This window comes from Epinephelus fuscoguttatus, linkage group LG2 (assembly GCF_011397635.1).
Source record: "Epinephelus fuscoguttatus linkage group LG2, E.fuscoguttatus.final_Chr_v1".
Taxonomy (NCBI): Eukaryota; Metazoa; Chordata; class Actinopteri; order Perciformes; family Serranidae; genus Epinephelus; species Epinephelus fuscoguttatus.
The window spans coordinates 38,117,624-38,138,020 of record NC_064753.1 but is presented as its reverse complement, the minus strand read 5'-3'; the positions used below and the strand labels follow the sequence as shown (position 1 = coordinate 38,138,020).

At 39.7% G+C, this 20,397-nt stretch overlaps 2 protein-coding genes across 2 annotated transcripts; both read right to left on the bottom strand.

Annotated features, from left to right (window-relative positions):
• Positions 1-9,763: 9,763 nt before the first annotated feature.
• On the bottom strand, positions 9,764-11,252 carry lg2h15orf48 (linkage group 2 C15orf48 homolog). The gene is made up of 5 exons (XM_049562816.1): positions 11,119-11,252; positions 10,955-11,014; positions 10,747-10,835; positions 10,532-10,592; positions 9,764-10,224 (listed from the first exon to the last, which is right to left on the bottom strand). Exons 2-5 carry the CDS (start codon positions 10,991-10,993, stop codon positions 10,156-10,158), a joined length of 258 nt encoding a protein of 85 aa, XP_049418773.1. The 5' UTR covers positions 10,994-11,014; positions 11,119-11,252; the 3' UTR covers positions 9,764-10,155.
• A 191-nt stretch (positions 11,253-11,443) lies between these two features.
• Positions 11,444-18,789, bottom strand: spata5l1 (spermatogenesis associated 5-like 1). The gene is made up of 11 exons (XM_049562716.1): positions 18,630-18,789; positions 17,804-18,419; positions 17,516-17,701; positions 15,980-16,264; positions 15,706-15,891; positions 13,751-13,909; positions 13,389-13,598; positions 13,065-13,292; positions 12,812-12,946; positions 11,976-12,101; positions 11,444-11,659 (listed from the first exon to the last, which is right to left on the bottom strand). The coding sequence occupies exons 2-11, from the start codon at positions 18,392-18,394 to the stop codon at positions 11,522-11,524; spliced, it is 2,244 nt and encodes a 747-aa protein (XP_049418673.1). The 5' UTR covers positions 18,395-18,419; positions 18,630-18,789; the 3' UTR covers positions 11,444-11,521.
• Between the last annotated feature and the right edge of the window lie 1,608 nt (positions 18,790-20,397).

The following is a 20,397-nucleotide window of genomic DNA, read 5'->3' as shown; positions in this document are numbered from 1 at the left end:
TTTTCAATACGTCTTTAAAGGCAATTTTCTCAAAATTAGATTTTTTTTCTCATACTCAGAGTCAGAAATCTCCACTTTAGTAGTACTTTCAAACACAAAACCTTCACGTTTATTCCTTTCTATATTCTGGTTTTACAGAGGGGTTGGTTCACATATCATTCACAGGTTGATTTATAATATTTTATGTCGAAAGTAAAAACATGCTGAAAATGGGTTTTTTTTAATGGCTACTGACAGTATTTTATGATTTATGGATTGATAAAAAAAAGATATCCAAATTCCCTCTCTGTAAGAGCTTTTATGTCAACAAAATTAAACAAGAATCTTGAACCTGACTTCATCTAATGTTCAGATTTGTGCTCTTGAAGTGGTGCAGCAAGTGTATGCATATTTAATTAGATGATGCCACATTTGCATTCATAGACATAAAGTTTCAGATAACCTAAAAAATTCAATTTGGGAAGTGTCATGGTGATAATCTATTAGTTTAAAGTTTTACCACATTCACATGTAGTGTCTCATCTGCTTATTTCCACAATCCAACCGAGAGTTTCTATTTAAATGTGAATATTTGTTTTCCACTGAATCAATAACTGTTGCAGATGTTTGTCTCATCTTTGTCCACATTTTTCCATGTTTTATTCATCTGCGAATTCTGGAACCGAAAGAAAAAGTATAAACAGAGATGGTCGGTAAAATGTAGCTGCACACGTTGCTGTCACCTTTCACCACTGGGTGGCACTTTTACCATGGCAGAGATATTATTTTGATAAGATAACAAATACACACAGATTGAGTTACACACCTCTTTTTACCACCTTTCATCTCAAATGATGGTGCACACAGGGCTGAATCAGTATGAACTACATGTCATTTAACACGGCTACATTTCAAAGGAGCTTGCTGGTATTTCCTCTACATTCATATTTGCACAGTGATACAAGTAGTTAAAATACTTTTTTTTGACATTTTCTGTAGCCTAACTACATAAACTACAAGTAATTTTCATAATTTGTGGACCGTAAAGAAAAATGAATGCTTTTTAATCTTGATTTTAACATTGCTTCTCTGTTGACCCCCTTTGACCTGCCCTGACCCTTCTCAGGTCGCCAGGAAGCTGGATTGTCAGCTCACCCTTTAAAAAATATTTAGTTTTGAATCTGAATTTGTAAAACTAAACTTAGATGTATTTGGTGTCAGTTAGTCAGTGTTAGTAAGTATTGATTTTGGCTTTTTATTAACAAATGTTCAGATAAGTTGTTGCATGTGAGCGCAGGTGTCTGTCGAACAACAACAGCACCTCTTGGAATAAAACCATTCAAGGAAATTTTTTGCTGGCATGGGACTTTTTTGTATTATATTTTGTCATATCGTATGACATGTACTTTGCCAATTTAAGCTATTTTTTCTGTGTTGCTTTAGGTAACCTAACAAGATTTCTCCTGAGGGTAATTTTGCTGTAGTGCAGTCTCTGCCAGTGTGAAGTAACTGGTAGCTTGCAAAGTGATTTCCCAACACTGGGATGACCAGCAGCATTCAACACACATTTCTGTCCCAAGAGTGCTTGTACTTATCATAATGAAACTGCTTTAAAGCTGTAGTTTTACTTGCATTATTAGGTGCAGGTTTGATGGTGAATAAAGCCTCCCTTCAGGGGGAAATAAAAGTTCTACACAGTATGAATACTGATAAAACACTTACGTAATTATGGCTGAAAATTGGTGAACTTCCTCTTTTAAAATGTCAAAACTGTGAATCTTGTGGTAAATGGCTAAAATACTTAAGACTAAGTATAATTGAAACATGAAAACATCAGCTTACTGAGGCTTTTCACATAAAACAAGGTTAATATTCAAAATGTGGACATATCAAAGGTTTATCACTGACAACATGAGTTAACTGGGAGTGTCTCCGTATCCAGGCAACCAAAGGCAGGTGCTCTGTTTGCATTGCAGTCAAGCCAATAGTTTTACAACATCCACCTGAGTGCTCTGTTTCACCTTAGAGTATCATAAACTGCTGTAATGAGGCCTCTTCAGTTACTAGTGTCCGTACCAGAGCAAAAAAAAACAACATGCAGGCCAAAATAGATCACGTTCTCAACTTGTTTTCACTGTTACAGCATTGAAATGTGCCGCTAGACAGCACAAGGGGAATTCCATCTCTTACTTGGTATACACTATGGGAGTGACTACCTGCTTTACTTGCTGCTCACATGGTCTGTGGTGTCGTGACGTGTGTGACTGTGTCACGTACACAGATTCCTGCACCACCTCTACATCCTTCCTCTCTGATCATTGTTTCCCTAAATAAACTTTCAGCTGCTTGATAGGTGATATTAAGGTCCCTCTCTGTCTAGCACTACACGTATTTGACCATATGATACAAGAGAGCTGAAAATGCCCTTAGGCCCGTGCTCATCCACAGTATCTCCTGTTTACATTCTCAAAAGCTTTGAAATGTGACTGGGGAAAAAAAACTACATAACATTTTAAACCACATGTAAAAACATATTAGGGTAAACGATAACAGCGAGGAGGAAGGAAATGCTTAAAATGTGAAACACCCTTTTTGACGTGATGATTTATAACCAAACGAGCTTGTAAGTGAAACCAGATAGAAGGGTTTCCTGAAACAGACCTCCCTGTCTGTTTCCGTTCACGGCCTTTGTTTAGCGTTTAATAATTCACGTAAACCCTTTCAGATTCAACAGTCCAGCGGCTGTCTGCCACACTGTGCCACAGTCTGACACTGTACACGGGTTATCTTATGGAAGCCCATTTCCGCCATTTTATGGAAAAAAATAAGATCTAATAACTCAAAAATAATGAGATACCAAGTCAAAATAATGAGATACTAAGTCAAAAATAATGACTTACAATCTCAAAATAATGAAATACTAAGTCAAAAATAATGAGATACTAAGTCAAAATAATGAGATACTAAGTCAAAATAATGACTTTCAATCTCAAAATAATGAAATACTAGGTCAAAAATAATGAGATACCAAGTCAAAATAATGACTTACAATCTCAAAATAATGAAATACTAAGTCAAAATAATAAGATACTACGTCAAAATAATGAGATACCAAGAAAAAATAATGACTTACAATCTCAACATAATGAGATACTGAGTCAAAATAACGAGATACCAAGTCAAAATAACGAGATACCAAGTCAAAATGATGAAATACTAAGTTTAAATAATGACCTTCAATCTCAACATAATGACTTTCAATCTCAAAATAATGAAATACTAAGCCAAAAATAATGAGATACTACGGCAAAATAATGAGATACTAAGTAGAAATAATGACTTTCAATCTCAAAATAATGAAATACTAAGTAAAAATAATGAGATAGTAAGTAGAAATAATGACTTACAATCTCAAAATAATGAAATACTAAGTCAAAAATAATGTGATACTAAGTCAAAATAATGAGATACTACGTCAAAAATAATGAGATACTAAGTAGAAATAATGACTTACAATCTCAAAATAATGAAATACTAAGTCAAAAATAATGAGATACTACATCAAAATAATGAGATACTAAGTAGAAATAATGACTTTCAATCTCAAAATAATGAAATACTAGGTCAAAATAATGAGATACCAAGTCAAAATAATGACTTTCAATCTCAAAATAATGAAATACTAGGTCAAAAATAATGAGATACCAAGTCAAAATAATGAAATACTAAGTCAAAATAATGACTTTCAATCTCAAAATAATGAAATACTAAGTCAAAATAATAAGATACTAAGTCAAAATAATGAGATACCAAGTAAAAATAATGACTTACAATCACAACATAATGAGATACTGAGTCAAAATAATGAGATAAGTCAAAATAACGAGATACCAAGTCAAAATAATGACTTTCAATCTCAAAATAATGAAATACTAGGTCAAAAATAATGAGATACCAAGTCAAAATAATGACTTACAATCTCAAAATAATGAAATACTAAGTCAAAATAATAAGATACTAAGTTAAAATAATGAGATACCAAGTAAAAATAATGACTTACAATCTCAACATAATGAGATACTGAGTCAAAATAATGAGATAAGTCAAAATAACGAGATACCAAGTCAAAATGATGAAATACTAAGTTAAAATAATGACCTTCAATCTCAAAATAATGAAATACTAGGTCAAAATAATGAGATACCAAGTCAAAATAATGACTTTCAATCTCAAAATAATGAAATACTAAGTTAAAAATAATGATACTAAGTCAAAATAATGAGATACTACATCAAAATAATGAGATGCTAAGTAGAAATAATGACTTACAATCTCAAAATAATGAAATACTAAGTCAAAATAATGAGATACTACATCAAAATAATGAGATACTAAGTGGAAATAATGACTTTCAATCTCAAAATAATGAAATACTAAGTCAAAATAATGAGATACTAAGTCAAAATAATGAGATACCAAGTCCAATAATGAGGTGAATGAGTACAGTTACAGTTACAGCCTTCGACAATCCATACTCTTCATCTCTCAGTCACCATGGATAACATCATTGAGGGATACTAACTCAAAACAATGAGGTAATAACTCATGTACAGCGGATGTGCCACACACTACACTTTGATGTGACGTATGGGGTATGTTTGGCTACTTAAGTAGTCTACAAATTACAAAATGTGGTAAAATAGTGTTGATTTTAAGTGTTCTGTTTGGCTAAGACATTAAGTTAATTATTCAACAGTTAGTTCCGACCGAGTAATTTGATTGGACAAGAAGCATTCCATGAGTGCTGATATAGAGTATAACATCACTGGGACTTGTAACAGTAAAATCACTCCGCTCACAGATGTTATAAATATAAATATAAATACAACCGTTAATTAACCAACTGTCAGACTCGCTACATTGCTGCAAACGGGCACTATAGCATTACACCAAGAAGATGGATATTTTCCCCAAAATTACATTTGAATTAATTTATGAGTGGTCGTCAGGAGAGCACGAGGAAAAGGAAAGCCAGGACTCTTCTGCGCAGACCTCCAGGTGTGTTTGTGTAACACCAGCCGAGCTGGACAAACTGGAGAAGAGCAAAAATTAAGCGAACATGGTCAGGAATTATCAATGATCATCTGATGAGGTATGTATGGAAGCAAATCGTGACCAATATTTAAATGAAAATGCATTTGCAGAAATGCCTTTTCATTTTAAGAATGTGGCTGCATTATTTCACTCATAAATAAAATTAATAATCAATCAGCCTATTTGCATTTTCATTTTCTTCTTCAAGACTGCACATTTTATGCCATAATCAAAAAGAAAACAAAGAGGACAATGCTATTTCATTTTCGTGATCTGCCCCAGAAAATAGTGCCCATAATTCGAAAATGATTTGGCAATCTGAGCGGCACAGGAGAGTGACGTCAGTAGCCGCTCTTCTTCAGCTCCGTGCTGACCGTGCTACCCATCTAATACGGTCGGGGCGGTGTGCACATTTGATATATGGACGCATCACAGATCATGGCGCTCCATGAGATTGTGCAAACACTGTTAGAATTAGCTGCCCAGGTGGATTCTAATATTGTATCTGAGTCTGATGCCTGTCTATTAACGTCTGAATCTGTGACGGTCAGCACGGAGCTGAAGAAGAGCGGCTACTGACATGTCATGTAGTGTGTGGCATATCCGATGTACATGAGTTATTACCTCATTGTTATGAGTTAGTATCCCTCAGTGATGTTATTCATCAAGACTGAGAGATGAAGAGTATGGATTGTTGAAGGCTGTAACTGTACTCATTCACCTCATTATTGGACTTGGTATCTCATTATTTTGGGTAGTAAGTCATTATTTTGAGTTAGTAAGTCATTATTTTGACTTAGTATCTCATTATTTTGAGTTATTAGATCTTGTTTTTTTCCATCAAGTGGCGGAAATGGGCTTCCATATTATCTGATGTTTTTGCTCCCTTCTGAGATACGAGACAGCCGTTAAGAGGATTGTCTCCTATTAGAGAACACAATGGGAGTTATGAATGCCCACGCAGCCATAAAAATAGAGGATGAGTGCATTTGGACATTGCTTGTATGGCAGTAATTACTTTATAGCTGCTCCTCCCTGACAAGCTGCAAACAGCTTGTAAACAAATACTGACTAAGCCTTTTGAATAAAAAGTGGAGCTTGCATGTTCTCTCCGTGTCAGCGTGGGTTTTCTCCGGGTGCTCCAGCTTCCTCCCACAGTCCAAAGACATGCAGGTTAATTGGTGACTCAAAACTGCCCGTAGGTGTGAATGTGAATGTGAATGGTTGTCTGTCTCTATGTGTCAGCCCTGTGATAGTCTGGTGACCTGTCCAGGGTGTACCCTGCCTCTCGCCCAATGTCAGCTGGGAGAGGCTCCAGTCTAGATTTTCTCAAATGACTTTTGCTCATAAATTTATAATACATTTCTAATTACATGACATCATGGCAAACTCTATCTGCTGATGAAGATCATGTGGGAGCTGCAGGTGAGATCATTTCTTCAAATAAATATGAACATTTAGCCTTCCAAATTTAAAGAATTAGATATTTTTCTTGCTTGTTGTTGCAAAGGAAACACAGTTAGATCTAGTAACATTATTAATCCCTTTTCCGGGGAACTGATAGGCCTGTTGTGTGTACTGGCTCACTGCCATGTTTTAGTGGAACACGCATTCAGGTGTCTCGATAAAACATGCCACTGAGCCATTGTTGCTGTTACTTGTGCTCTTTCTCATAAGTCAAACTGTCTACAGTGAAAAGAAGTTTATTTAATGAGGTACTTACTGCATGTAATCCAAGTGTGTAACAACAGACTGGCATTAATCTTTCTTAATGTCAACATATCCCAGGAAAAGACTAAAGTCAACAATGCATTAGTTAGCATTTCCCAGCAATATAGTCTGTCAGTTTCACTCATTACTGAGAGTAAAATGAGTAGGTCAGTGCCCCTGTCATGTCTGCACACTAAATAGCTGTGAAGCTAGAGCTAGCAGACAGTTAGCTTAGCTTAGCTTAGACTGAAAACAGGGGGAAGCAGTTAATGCTCTGTCAAAGCTCTGTTAGAGGTGACAAAATCTGCTGGTGTGCAGCTTTAAAGCTCACTAATCACATTATATCTTGTTTAACTCTTGCAAAAACCAAAGTGTAAAAACAATAGTTGTGGCTTTACAGGGTGTTATGTGCAGGGCTAATTTATGACCAGGAACAATAACAATAACCACTTATCCTGTGAGGAGAGGTCGTGGGGGGCTGGAGCCTATTCCAGCTGACACTGGGCAAGAGGCAGGGTACACCCTGGAAAAGGTCACCAGACTATCACAGGGCTGACACATAGAGACAGACAACCATTCTCACTCATTCTCACTCACATTCTCACCTATGGGCAATTCGGGAGTCACCAATCACCTGCATGTTTTTGGACTGTGAGAGGAAGTGGGAGTACGTGGAGAAAACCCATGCTGACACGGGGAGAACATGCAAACTCTGCACCCGAGGCGATAATGTGAATCACTGCACCATGCTGCCAAACAAGCTATGACTTGTTAAATAATTAGTGAATATTTTAGGTGCTGGCAGGAGGATGGAGCCAGGCTAGCTGTTTGCTGACGGCAGCTTAGGCTACTATACAGATTGTACACATCATCATCTGACTTAGCAAGAAAGTGAATATGCACATTTCCCAAAAAAATATTCCTTTAAAAACAGTCACCAATTTTCCAAAATGGCTGGACACTGTAGTTTTTAGCAGGAGTTATAGTGCATCTATTTGGGACTACTTTCAGTGGTGGATTAACACACATTTTGGTGCACTAGTGTAGTGGTTCTCTTTTCAATAATGTTCCCCTGTTTGAAATACTTTTTCTCACAGTAAACACAGTAAAACAACGTAAACATAAATAAATGCATTTGTGGTAGCAGTTAACGATTTCCTTGAAAATAGAAATACTAAATATAAAGTGTGATTTATTGAACTACATTTACATTCTTATTGAACTTATTGTAACATAATTACTTAAGGAATTATGCATGACTTGTGTTTTTAGAATTAAGAAATTCAGGTACCCTCTACAGTAGGCCTACTCCAAAGTACCCTTAGGGCTACCTGTACCCCTGTTCAGTGGCGTAAGGTAGTTATGATGGGCCCTAGTGCATCCTAGTTACTAACTGTGTGTTATGAAGCTGCTTTTATGTTATATCCACTTGCAGAGGTGCCCAGCCTGTCAGTCTGGAGAGATTTTGCACCTAAAGTTGCTGCTGTAAATCATATTGTCTCATTACATGATTAAACAGAGACTTGATATTGGACAGCATCTACATACTTATTACCCAGCAACCATCATAACATACCTGACAAAAAGTACAAAAGCAATAGGAAATTATTAGTTTAACTAAGTAGTTTTATAGTTAAATTGTAGTTTCAAAGTTTTTGTGGAATTAGCATATAATTTTGTCATAGATTGATAGTATTTTTGTCAGTCTGTGCCTCTCCTTCACTCATGTGTCATCTGTTTCCCCCCCTCCCCTTTGTTTTTGTGGCTCCTTGTTTGTCTCTCTCTCTGTCTGTGTGTCCAGGTGTGGCTCTCATCAGTCCTGCTGCCAATCGCCTGCTCACCTGAAAGCCATCCATTAATCAACCCCAGAAGGACAAATACCCCGGCTCTGCACTGCAGTCTCTGCCAGGTCGTTTAGTCTACCTTGTGGTGTTAACTACGGTTTATTTGTTGCTTTTTTTGCCTCTTGGTTTTTTTTTTTTGCCGAAACCTGTTAGCCTGTCACACCAGCCTGCCAACCTGTTTCCAGCCCTGCTCAGCCTGCCTGCCCTGTTTCTCCTGAGTGCCACTTTAAACTGAACAGCTGTCTGAGTCACGCTTTTGGGTCCAGCTCTCTCTGTACTAAACAATTGTACAAAAGCAGAAAACCATGATGGAGATGGGTTTGCCTTTTTGAGGGCATATTGAGAAAATTGCACAGTTTTTCATTTAATGCGAGTTCTTTGAACACAGGTGTATTTCCAGGTGGCAATCAGGCCCCTTGGGGTGGCTAGGGTTAGGGTGCAACCACACTGCCTGCACTGTCTATATTTACACCCCTGCTCCCGTTTAAGAAACACTTCACTTTAGAGTATCTTCAGTGCCTGTCGAGTGCATGTGGGATCAACTCAGACTGAACTACAGTGCTCGTGTTCATCATAAATGAGTAACATGTTAGAAAGTGCGATCATGTAGCTCATTTGTTTTTATAGTTTTGGGACAACATTACAAAATACCCAGGTGTGAATAAAAAATTATGATGGCTGAATTGTAGCCGGTTCCATTTTAGGATCATGTTATCATGAATAGTGGCATGCTGGCGCACGTGAACACAGTGCGTCCATTGTTAATGTTAGTGGTAACGCCTGTGGCACAGAGCAGTGAGCTAGCTTTGGCTGTACAGATAATATTTCTTATCAGGATCAAGTCAGTGTTAGTTTTGGTGTTTTCACAGGACTTGCTGACAAAAAGGAAAATATAGAGTATCACCTTACTTTTCCTTGTGTTATGTTTTGCTGTGTAGGGTATTTACAATTTTCAGCACTGCATTTATGGTTCAAACACTCTTTGTGAGGCAGATAAAGCTAAGAGGAGATAGTACTATTTCCTCTGTAGTACAAACCACAATATTTTAAGTATCTACATACAGGAATACAAATAATCCTGCAGACAAATGTGTTGAATTTTGAGAACAAAAGCAACACTGACAAAGACAGTTGAATATGTTTACAACAATAATTTATTGACACTGTACAGTACTTCACTTACAGAGTTTACATTCTATGTCTTTCACATTTAGACACTCTTCACAACTTCATTAACAGCAATTAAACACCACAGCTTATCAGTGTAAATGTTGCTCCCTAGCTGTGATCACAGTTAGTTAGTCTTTTACACTTCATGGCAGCATGGCTACCTGTTATGACAGTTTTCTACAGTTATGGATGGATGTCCAGAGCCGGGTGAAACCCCACCAGTGGAGCAGAAGCATTTCCGCACACTGACTGTCAAAGCATCCTAGTTTGTGCGGAAAGGATTCTGTTAGACTGATGGGGGGGCAGGCAGGTTTGTTGGTCACGCTGTGGATCTTTCAGGCAGACGCCCGCCTTTTATTTACTTGGTGAGATTCTTCACCAGCTCCAGCTCCTGCACTGGTTTCCACTGCTGATTGATGGTGATGAGCTGCAGCAAAATGCCAGATAGAAAAATTAGGTTTCACATGACGTATTTGCACGTTACATCAACTAAAAGTGACATGTCACACGAGTAGCGTGTACCAACATGTATTGTAACATAAACATCATCAATCTTTTGTCACAACAGCAGGCGGATACCAATTTGATAACATTTCCTCCTCAGTGACTCAGCAGTTTGCAGCTGCGCACTCCCAGATTCTGCTCGTATCTCAGTGCCAAGACATAAAAAAGCTTATCAAGCTCATTAAAAACTATACATGGATTATAAAATGTTGCATAATCTTAGATGTTACCTTTTGAGGTTTTGATGGGTCCACTCTCTCCCATGGTTCTGGGTTTCTGGTCTTATTCAAACTAAAAACAACGAATGAAAATGTTGCATCACTTGAGGCTGATAGAAGTCAGGTTGAAGTATGAGAACAGGTGTAGAGTTCAGTGCAATTTAAAGCACTTTATTAGAGTGGAATTTAAGTTTATCAAAATTAGAAAAAAGTGCAATAACACTCACATAACATCAGGTTTAGTACACAGAAAGTAGATTGCAGCAGAGGTTGCTCCTGTTGCAGCAAAAGCCATGAACCCTATGAGAGGGATCAGCTGAAACACACATGTAAAAATGAGTTTTAAATAATCACCATAATAGAAAAATACAAAATACAAATTCAATAACCAGACAACACAAAATAACTTTGAACATCACAAAAATGATGTCTCACCTCCTTTTTCTTCCTCAACATTTGGAAAAACCCAACCATTTTTGCGAATGTCTCAAGTACCTAAAAGAGAAATGGATCACATTTCCACTCAACAATGAGTCCGATGGTCCATTCAGTAAATTAAAGTCAACAAGTCACAGAGGCAGCTGTGTGGAAGGTCTCACCTGTTGTTGCTGAGAAGTCCTTAACGTCTCTCAGCTCAGCATCCTGTGAGGCTGTCTGATGTAGACTGGATGAGGGGTTAGTACGAGGTGAAAGGCACGTAGACAGACACAGCTTCCTCTGCTCAACCGCACCAGTGGAGTTCAATTCGTCTACACATCTAATTTGATGATCAATAAATTTTGAGTGTGGAGCCCCCTCTTGTGGCCACATTTGAAAACTGAAGGTCAGTTGCTGGAGGATGTTTTGGAGCACAGATCTCAGACATTGTAAGATTTTAAGTGCTTGTCAGTGACAGAAAACACAAGAAAATACCAGGAAACAGGGTCAGGTTATACCTTTACCTTTTTTTATTTCAAAGCATATTTGGTGTAATAATACAAGTCAAAGGACATATCTGCTTTGTCATCTGGGAGGTGTTTGATATGCACAGATCTGCTGGGCAGTGAGAGAGGCGCTCATTTTGCTGAGGGACCGGAGGAAGTGTGTGTGTTTGATGACAGACACCTCCATGTTTTCATCTTGTAGCGCCAACAGAGCCGCCTGGAAACAAAAAAACACATTTCAATTAATTTATGTAGCACAATTCATACCCGAAGGCAACCCACAGTGTTTTACACATTAGTCAAGTTCATTGTAGTCCAATTACTCGGCATGCCTCAAAAGGCTGTGCAAATAGTAACTTCAATTTAATTTCAATTTCAAGATCTGTAAAGTCCAATATCACAAATCACAATTAGCCTCAGAGGACTTTACAGCATATGACATCCCTCTGTCCTTGGACTGTTACAGCGAATAAGTAAAAACTCCCCTATAAAATGGTAGAAACCTATTTTTGAAAATGTGGCCTTCACATTACCTCTTTACACAGGTTTTCCAGGTCAGCTCCAGAGTAAAGCTCGGTCTTTGCTGCCAGATCCTCCAGACACACATCAGCACCCACAGGCATCGACTGTGTGGACACCTTCAGGATGCAGTGACGAGCCTAGACACATGGACATCCAAGATAAGTTAAAGGTTCGTGAATCAAAGATACGCCAATACAAAAAGGCACAACTATCTTTTAAATCGGTTCTCTCTGATGATCAAAGAGGTGCCCACTCATTTTGAGTTGTACTGGATGTACAATAATAGACTGAGATGACTTTTCCCCCTTTTTTTGGGATTAAACTACAGGTTTATAGGGAGGAGGTTAAAAAAGGGAAATAGGAGAATCCTGAACTTGGAACCACATTAGTTGATTTTGTGCAAAGCATATCTACAGGGGGGTGGTGGAGAAAAATAAATAATACATGCTCAGAGCACTTATGTTAATAGCCTGAGAAATTATTACAATGAACTGGATTAACCCCGACCCTCCAACCCTGGATCAACAGACCTTAACACTTGAGGCTGCAATCTGTTTTTAAAAACATAACCACGATACTGCATCTCCAGATGGACATGTATTTAGACAGATGGTCTTCTATTATTTTGTACTTTGATGCTAAAAGTATGTTTAACCTGCCTTATATCTTCTTACTATTGTGTGTTTTTTCTTATACCAGTGTGATTTGTGTGTGGACAGTTGTGTGAGAATTACTGTCGAGGAACTTGTTTTAATAAATATTAAAAAGAAAAAAAAATGCCTCTAAAAATATCATACAAGATTTCTGTATGACTTCAGATTTAATTTCCTTTGGACAAACAGCTTACCTGCTGGTCAGGTGGTGGGACATAGATGATGTGGTCCAGCCTGCCAGGTCTGAGGAGGGCACTGTCTAAGCAGTCAGGTCGGTTTGTAGCAGCTACAACCATCACCTCTTTGTTGCATACTTCCTGGCAGTCCAACTGTCAGAGAGCAAGAACAGGTTACAGCATAGAGTGTTGATGTATTCACCTCATTACGATCAAATGTGGTGTTAATAGATGCAGTGACAGCCTCAAACATGTTTCCGTAACATCTGACCTTTTCCTGCGTGTGCTTCTCCTCCATTCCCTCCGCCTGGAGGATCTTCTCTGTCCCTCTCCTCTCCAGCGTCTTCAGGCCGACCCCATCCATTTCATTTAGGAGCACAGACAGAAGGCGGGTCTGAACGCTGTTTGGCGTCTGACTGTTTGACCGCGAGCCAATCAGAGAGTCAATCTCATCAAGGAACAGGATGCAGGGAGCACAGGCGCGGGCCTGGCGAAACAGCTACGCGTGGACAGACAGGTGAAGACGTTTATTGATTAAACAGGAGGATAAGAACACAGCAGCCACTGATAAGTGTTTTTGCAGAAAAGAAAGTACCAGCGCTAAAGCCTTCTCTGAGTCTCCCACATAGGGAGAGTAGAGGTCAGCACCACTGACAGACAGGAAGGCACAGTGAGACGAGCTGGCTGCGGCCTTGACGAGTGTAGTCTTTGCACATCCTGGAGGTCCGTAGAGCAGCACGCCACGGGGTCGACACAGACCCAGACGAACAAACGCCTCGGGGTACAACATCGGCCACTCGATACTCTTTGATGTTCAGACAGGAGAGAGAGAGGGATGGAAGGAAGAGAGAATCTATGAAGTATTTTTTTCTGTATCAGTCTTGATCAGTAAACATGTTCAGATGACGACTTTTTGTGGTTTACATTGCTATAATTCAAACACTGCTGCACAGTCACCTGTCTTAGCTTGAGTTTGACCTCATCCAGGCCTCCTATCTGCTCCCATGACACCGGAGAGAGCTCTGTCCTGCCCAGGCTGCTCCGCAGGCAGGAGGGACGCACCACCTTCAGGGCCTCCTGGAAGTGTTTCATACCCACCGCCTGCTCTCCTGAACCCTGCAGATAACACAGCACAAGAAAAAAAAAAGCAATCATGACTTTGAGGAATCAACGCTCTAAAGCCATTATAGCAGCTTTTACACTTAAATTACAACTTTATTTTATAAGGATGACTCATGCAGACTGTGTGAAAGGACGCAGACTGTGCATCTTTGCTGTGACACATTTGCTTATCCAGCTTGATTAGGTGTTTCTAGAAGCTTGCTATGTTTGATTTTATGTATCAACAAACTTTTATATGTATGTATGTATGAAAATTTTGAGCAATGTGTTGGGTGTTGGGTTGTGGTGAGGATCGAATCAAACAGAACACCAGCACTCACAGATAAACTTACTTATTTACATAGCATATTTGCATACCTTATTTGCAAAGCAAAGCATGGAGGTAAAAGCCCAAGACAAATTTCCCTCTCTGTTGGACAATATCTTAATTTTGACAATAATCTAATCAGTATTCTTTAGTGTCAAGTCAGGATCACCATTAGTTGTTACCGCTGTAACGACTACTCTTCCTGCGGCCCACACCAAAAACAAGACAAAATATTAAAATATGACATCGTAGACAATGTCAATACAACCCATGACCCAGGCTCACAGAATTATATGTACTGCATGTACTAAATGTGACTGCACAAAACATGGTTGTACACTGAGGCATCACCCAAGTGAGCGCTACGAATATGCATAACCTTCACAAACATTACATCATATGCTGGTAAAACAGATTGTTTTTTTTGATAGTTGCTGTTCGTACTGGTCATCGGTAAGGGTAGCATAAAGCTTTCCATGCAGGCATATCTGGGTTCATGATGGTGTCTATCAGTACCGTGAGTTATCTTTGAATAAAGGTGGGTAGGTTTTCTTAAGGCAAAGATATTTCCTCAAATTTTTCCTACTCCTTCTCCACCCTCATCCATTAACAGGCTGACACGCACCCTCTCCACACTGTTCCTCATAGAGCAGTGAGCAACAGTGTGGAGAGGGTGCGTGTCAGCCTGTTCCTCACAGAGCAGTGAGGGACAATACTAATATCAATACTATCAATACTAATTTCCAGGGTGTCCTGGGGAAATATATGTCAAACAAACAATAAGCAAAATGCATCTTTAGCAATGCAATCCAACTGTGTGTCAGTGCAAACCACATTTTGTGAACTGTAGCATAAATGCAAGTGCATCTTTTTAGTGGAGGACCGGATTGACTTTATGGTACACATACAGCACAACACATTTCCTAGATCGCTGATTTGACTGTGCCAAATCAGATAAGAATAAACTCAAACTAGCATTAATGAGTGGAAGAGGCAAAGGAGGAAAAGGACTCAGTATAGGAGGCGCTAAGCGTCACTGTAAAGTTCTCAGTGATAACATCTGGGAATCACCGAGCCGTCTGGCTCACAGTGAAGCATATCTCTGGTCCAAGGAGACCCACCAAGAGAAAGACTGTGACTGCCATGGATGTAGTTTATGCTCTGAAGAGGCAGGGACGCACTCTGTACGGCTCAGTGGTTAAATACAAACAACTCACTACTTTTACGAGTAGAATACGCGTGCACAAGTTGGGTTGCCAAAAACCCACCATAGTACTCTTCTCAAACTTAAAAGCTGAGCACTTATATGATTTTTTCCTGTTGAGCCCACATATAAAATCAAATATGAGTGAAGCGGCAAAATACGATCCTGAGTCATGTGAGACCTACTGTGTGAAATACAATACAATCTGAATATATCCTGACAGAAGGTACTACATGTATCTCTTTTATTTATGAAATGTTGCTTGATTGCTGTATTTACCTTTGAGTTTTCCCGTATAGCGAGCATGGCAGCCTCTCTGCACAGGGCGCTGAGGTCCGCTCCTACATATCCTGTGGTTCTCTGTGCCAGCTCAGCTAAGTCCACACTGGAACACACCGGCATCCTCTCACACAGAACACACAAGATGGCTTTTCTTTGCTGCATGGTGGGAGCTCCGATGATAACCTGAACGAGAGACGTAAAAATTCAGGGCCTCAAAGATGTTTTTACATTTGTCATTATGTATTGAGTTATATATATGTCTGATCTGCACCTCTCTGTCAAATCTTCCAGGCCTGCGCAGTGCTGGGTCTAAGCTGTCTGGCCGGTTGGTGGCTCCGACGATGAGGAAGCGATCAGACTGATTCATTCCGTCCATCAGTGTGAGGAGCTGAGCAACCAGGCGGTTCTCTGGTGCCGACGAGCCGGTCCTCCTTGGACACAGAGAGTCTAACTCATCTAAGAACAGCACACATGGACCCTCTTCAGCTGCAGATTGAGCCCGCTCAAACACAGCACGCAACTTCTCCTCACTCTCACCCGGCCGTGATCCCACCACCTGAAACAATTATTTACAATTATTATTTATGATATACAGTAATATTAAAAAGCTGTATTGATACAAAAATGCTACACACAGTGCTTTACAATATAAAAAGTAAGTAAATGTGTTTATGTTAAATGTAAAATGATAATGTCCCAGCTTGGTTGAATTTGGATCTGTAATGGTTGAAGCCGCTAAGGTAGTGTAGTCATTTTAATCAATCTCAGTCTATCATCCAAAATGTACAACATCAACAGATCTCTGGTACAACTCCTTGTAGCACGTAATGCAAAAAATGCCAAACAAAAAAACAAGGTCACATTAAGATACTTGAAAATGTGAGGGTGGACTGCTTTCAAGGAAAACTGACTTTCCAACAGCCAGAAATGGACAAATCTTCTTGTTATTTGTTCTGGGACAGATGTTCTGCTGTGACAGTAGATGATTAAACACAATGATGACAGGTGTTAAATCACATATAGTGATATAACAATATATCTGCTTGTTTATGATATTCTGGTACTCTCCTGCCTCTGAATTAGGGTAGGCTAATATAATGACCATATGAATCCTGAAACAGTATTAAAATGCCAACCGCCAGAGCTTTGGCCTTACCAAATGTTTAGCCTTTAAAGTCAAACTTCACCCACAACACGTCAATTTGTAAATCATGCTGTGTTACCTTGAATTCACGGAGAAAACTCTGTTTTTCTTCAACAGCAAAACTATATTAAAACATCTGTTTACAAACTCTCACACAACTTGTGCAGTATAATCCAAGTCTCATTTATCCAGCCGTATGCTCTATACTTCTCAAAGAGTTGCATTTTCACTTAAAACCTTAGTCTGGCTTTGAGGAGAGCATAGAAAAGTTTTACTTTAAGTTCAGTTTTTAGCAAAAATGCATGTGTTTGAGAAGTACTGAGCATACAGCTGGATAAATGAGACTTGGATTATACAGCATGAGTTGTGTGAGAGTTTGTGACAAATTGATTTACAAATGGTCATTTATTGGGTGAAGTATTCCTTTAATATCTGTGGTTTTATGGGGCAACTGTAGGCAATGTTGCAAATAAAAAAGGAAAGGCTTTATGTCAATATTGTACTCAGAGGACTGTTGCCTCAGTGTAAGGAAGTGCCTTGAATAGTTTCAACAGCCTAACAACTTCTCAACTGAGATCAGACAATTTGTTACATCATAATAAACATGGGTTTTTACAAAAATACAGTTACACATAAACAGACTGAAATGTTAAACATATTTACCTCTGGCCCTCTAACCACCACCAGGCTGGCTCCCACCTCCCCCACCACTCTGCGGACCAGCAGGGTCTTGCCCACACCTGGAGGCCCCACCAGGAGCACACCTCTGGGACATGACACACCAAGAGAGGTCAGGGTGTCTGGATAAAACAGAGGCAGCTGCAGCATCTCTCTCAAGGAGGCACTAACCTAAAATACAGTAAAACAAAAAACAAATTTAGGTGTCACATGGTGGGATTACACACTATGGATGAATACTTATAAATGTCATTACAGTAAATATATGCTGACCTCCTCCAGACCCCCCAGTGGTGGCACCTGCTGGCCCTGTAGATGACTCCTGTAATGCCGGACCGTCTGGATGCCAGTTATCTCCACACCCGTTTTTGAGGTGATTAATCCAGCACTGGCAGAGTCCAGATTGATGCTTTCAATAATAACATATCTAATCTCTGTATCAAAATCCTCCAGGTTTATCACATGCCCCTTGTGGACATATACACCTTTCAGCATGTCTTTCACAAGCTCATGAATAAGGCGAGGAGATGTGTGTCTCTTAAAATCAGCACTCTGGATCACCACAGTTATTTTGACACCTTTCAGTTTGGGGCAGGGCACAGGTGTGAGCTGTTCGGGGTCCAGGTGGAGATGAGCAGGTGGGTGAGGGATGAGACTGGGAGAGGAACACTTCAGGTCCATCTGCAGGAAGCCCTCTGCCAGGTCAGGCCGGGGCCAGGCGGTGCAGAGGCAGCTCCCCCCGGGGACTGACACCAGCAGAGGGGAGCCCAGACTCAGACCCAGCGCTGACATCAAGCCTGGACCCAGCCTGCATCTCTGAGAGCCCCGGTCTGATGGATCCACTGACAGCAGCCGCAGAGACATTATCGTCCTTCAGCGGTCTCACACACTGTCAGTAAAATAAAGAAAGGTAAGCAGATACCGTTGTTTCTTCATTACAGTGCGACAAACAGACACACAGCAGCGAAGCTCGTGCCATCACTTTAGCTACAGTGTAAACTTTAGCTAGGCTACATGCTGCTAACATTAGCTGCTAGCTACAACTTTATTCTTAGCTGCCATAAATACTTTTTAACAATCAACTGAGACCGTTACGTACCAGATAATGTGTGACACAGGTGAATGGTGGCTAAAATACTTTAAGTGTCAGCGGTGCCGATTCATCAGGCCAACTAGTGTTTACAAAAATCCACGCGGCATTGATAGAAGATGGTCAACCAAAACATTTCCCTGCGCGAGACGAGACGTTGAAGCTGGTTTCCGTTTTATTTCCGCTTCCGCTTAGTTACAATTATTATGATTAAAAAATAAATAATGAATATATATATATATATTCATGTTTTTGTTTGACTTATCTCAGTATCTATTGATTTATTATTATTATTCCATCCTTCTATCCATCAATTTCCAACTGCTTATCCAAAGCCAAGTCAGGGGACAGCAGGCTGAGCAAAATGTTCCAGACGTATCTCCCCAGCAACGCTTTCCAGCTCCTCCTGGGGGACCCCAAGGCGTTCCCAGGCCAGATGAGATATGTAATCCCTCCACACTCTCAACTGTGCAGCTGTAAAAGTTGCTGAGGATATTGGTTGGCATGCCAGGTTTCCTCAGATTTCTTAAGAAGTACAATCACTGCTGTGATTTCTTGATGATCTGTTGTATGTTGTGAGACCAGGTGAGATCCTCGATGATGTGCATGCCACAAAATTTAAAGGTTTTGACCCTCTCTACCTCTGTCTCACTGATGTGTAGTGGCATGTGCTGCCTTTTCCCCCACCTAGGATCAATGACCATCTCCTTGGTCTTACAGTCAGGTCCATAATTATTTGGACAATGATACAGTTGTCATCATTTTGGCTCTGTACACCACCACAATGGGTATTAAATGAAACAATGAATACCTGCTTAAAGTGCAGACTCTCAGCTTTCATTTAAGGCTTTTTTCAACAATGTAGTATGAACCGTGTAGGAATTACAACCATTTCTTCACACAGTCCTCTGACTTTAAGGGCTCATAAGTATTTGGACAAACTAACATAATCATCAATTAAACAGTCAGTTTTAATACTTGGTTGCAAATCCTTTACAGTCAATGACTGCCTAAAGTGTTGGACACATAGACATCATCAGATGCTGGGTTTCTTCCCTGGTGATGCTCTGCCAGCCCTTTACTGCAGCCGTCTGCACTTCCTGCTTGTGTTTTGGGTGTTTTGCCCTCAGTTTTGGCTTCAGCAAGAGAAACGCATGCTCAATTGGATTCAGGTCAGATGATATGACTTGGCCATTGCAGAGCATTCCACTTCTTTGCCTTAAAAATGTCTTTGGTTGCTTTTGCAGTATGCTTCAGGTCATTGTCCATCTGCACTGTGAAGCATCGTCCAATGAGTTTTGAAGCATTTGGTTGAATCTGAGCAGATAATGTAGCCCCAAACACTTCAGCTTTCATCCTGCTGCTCTTGTAAGCAGTCACATCATCAATAAACACAAGAGAACCAGTTCCACTGGCAGCCATACATGGCCATGACATAACAACATACCTCCACCATGCTTCACTGATGAGGTGGTGTGCTTTGGATCATGAGCAGTTCCTTCCCTTCTTCCTTCTCTTGTCTTCCCATCATTCTGGTAGTTGATCTTTGTTTCATCTGTCCATAGTATGCTGTTCCACAACTGTACAAGCTTTTTAGATGGTTTTTGACAAACTCTAATCTGGCCTTCCATTTTTAAGGCTAACCAATGGTTTACATCTTGTGATAAACCCTCTGTATTTATTCTAGTGAAGTCTTGTCTTGCTTACAAGAGCAGCAGGATGAAAGCTGAAGTGTTTGGGGCTACATTATCTGCTCAGATTCAACTAAATGCTTCAA

Coding starts and splice junctions, on each gene's coding strand:
- spata5l1 (XM_049562716.1), bottom strand. CDS start 18,394: ATGTCTCTGCGGCTGCTGTCAGTGGATCCATCAGACCGGGGCTCTCAG. Junction 13,910..15,705: donor CTATACGGGAAAACTCAAAG/GTAAATACAGCA, acceptor TGTTATCTGCAG/GGTTCAGGAGAGCAGGCGGT. Junction 11,660..11,975: donor TGGAAAACCTGTGTAAAGAG/GTAATGTGAAGG, acceptor TTTTGTTTCCAG/GCGGCTCTGTTGGCGCTACA.
- lg2h15orf48 (XM_049562816.1), bottom strand. CDS start 10,993: ATGGTTGGGTTTTTCCAAATGTTGAGGAAGAAAAAGGAG. Junction 10,836..10,954: donor TGTTGAGGAAGAAAAAGGAG/GTGAGACATCAT, acceptor TGTGTGTTTCAG/CTGATCCCTCTCATAGGGTT. Junction 10,225..10,531: donor ACCCATCAAAACCTCAAAAG/GTAACATCTAAG, acceptor ATTTTGCTGCAG/CTCATCACCATCAATCAGCA.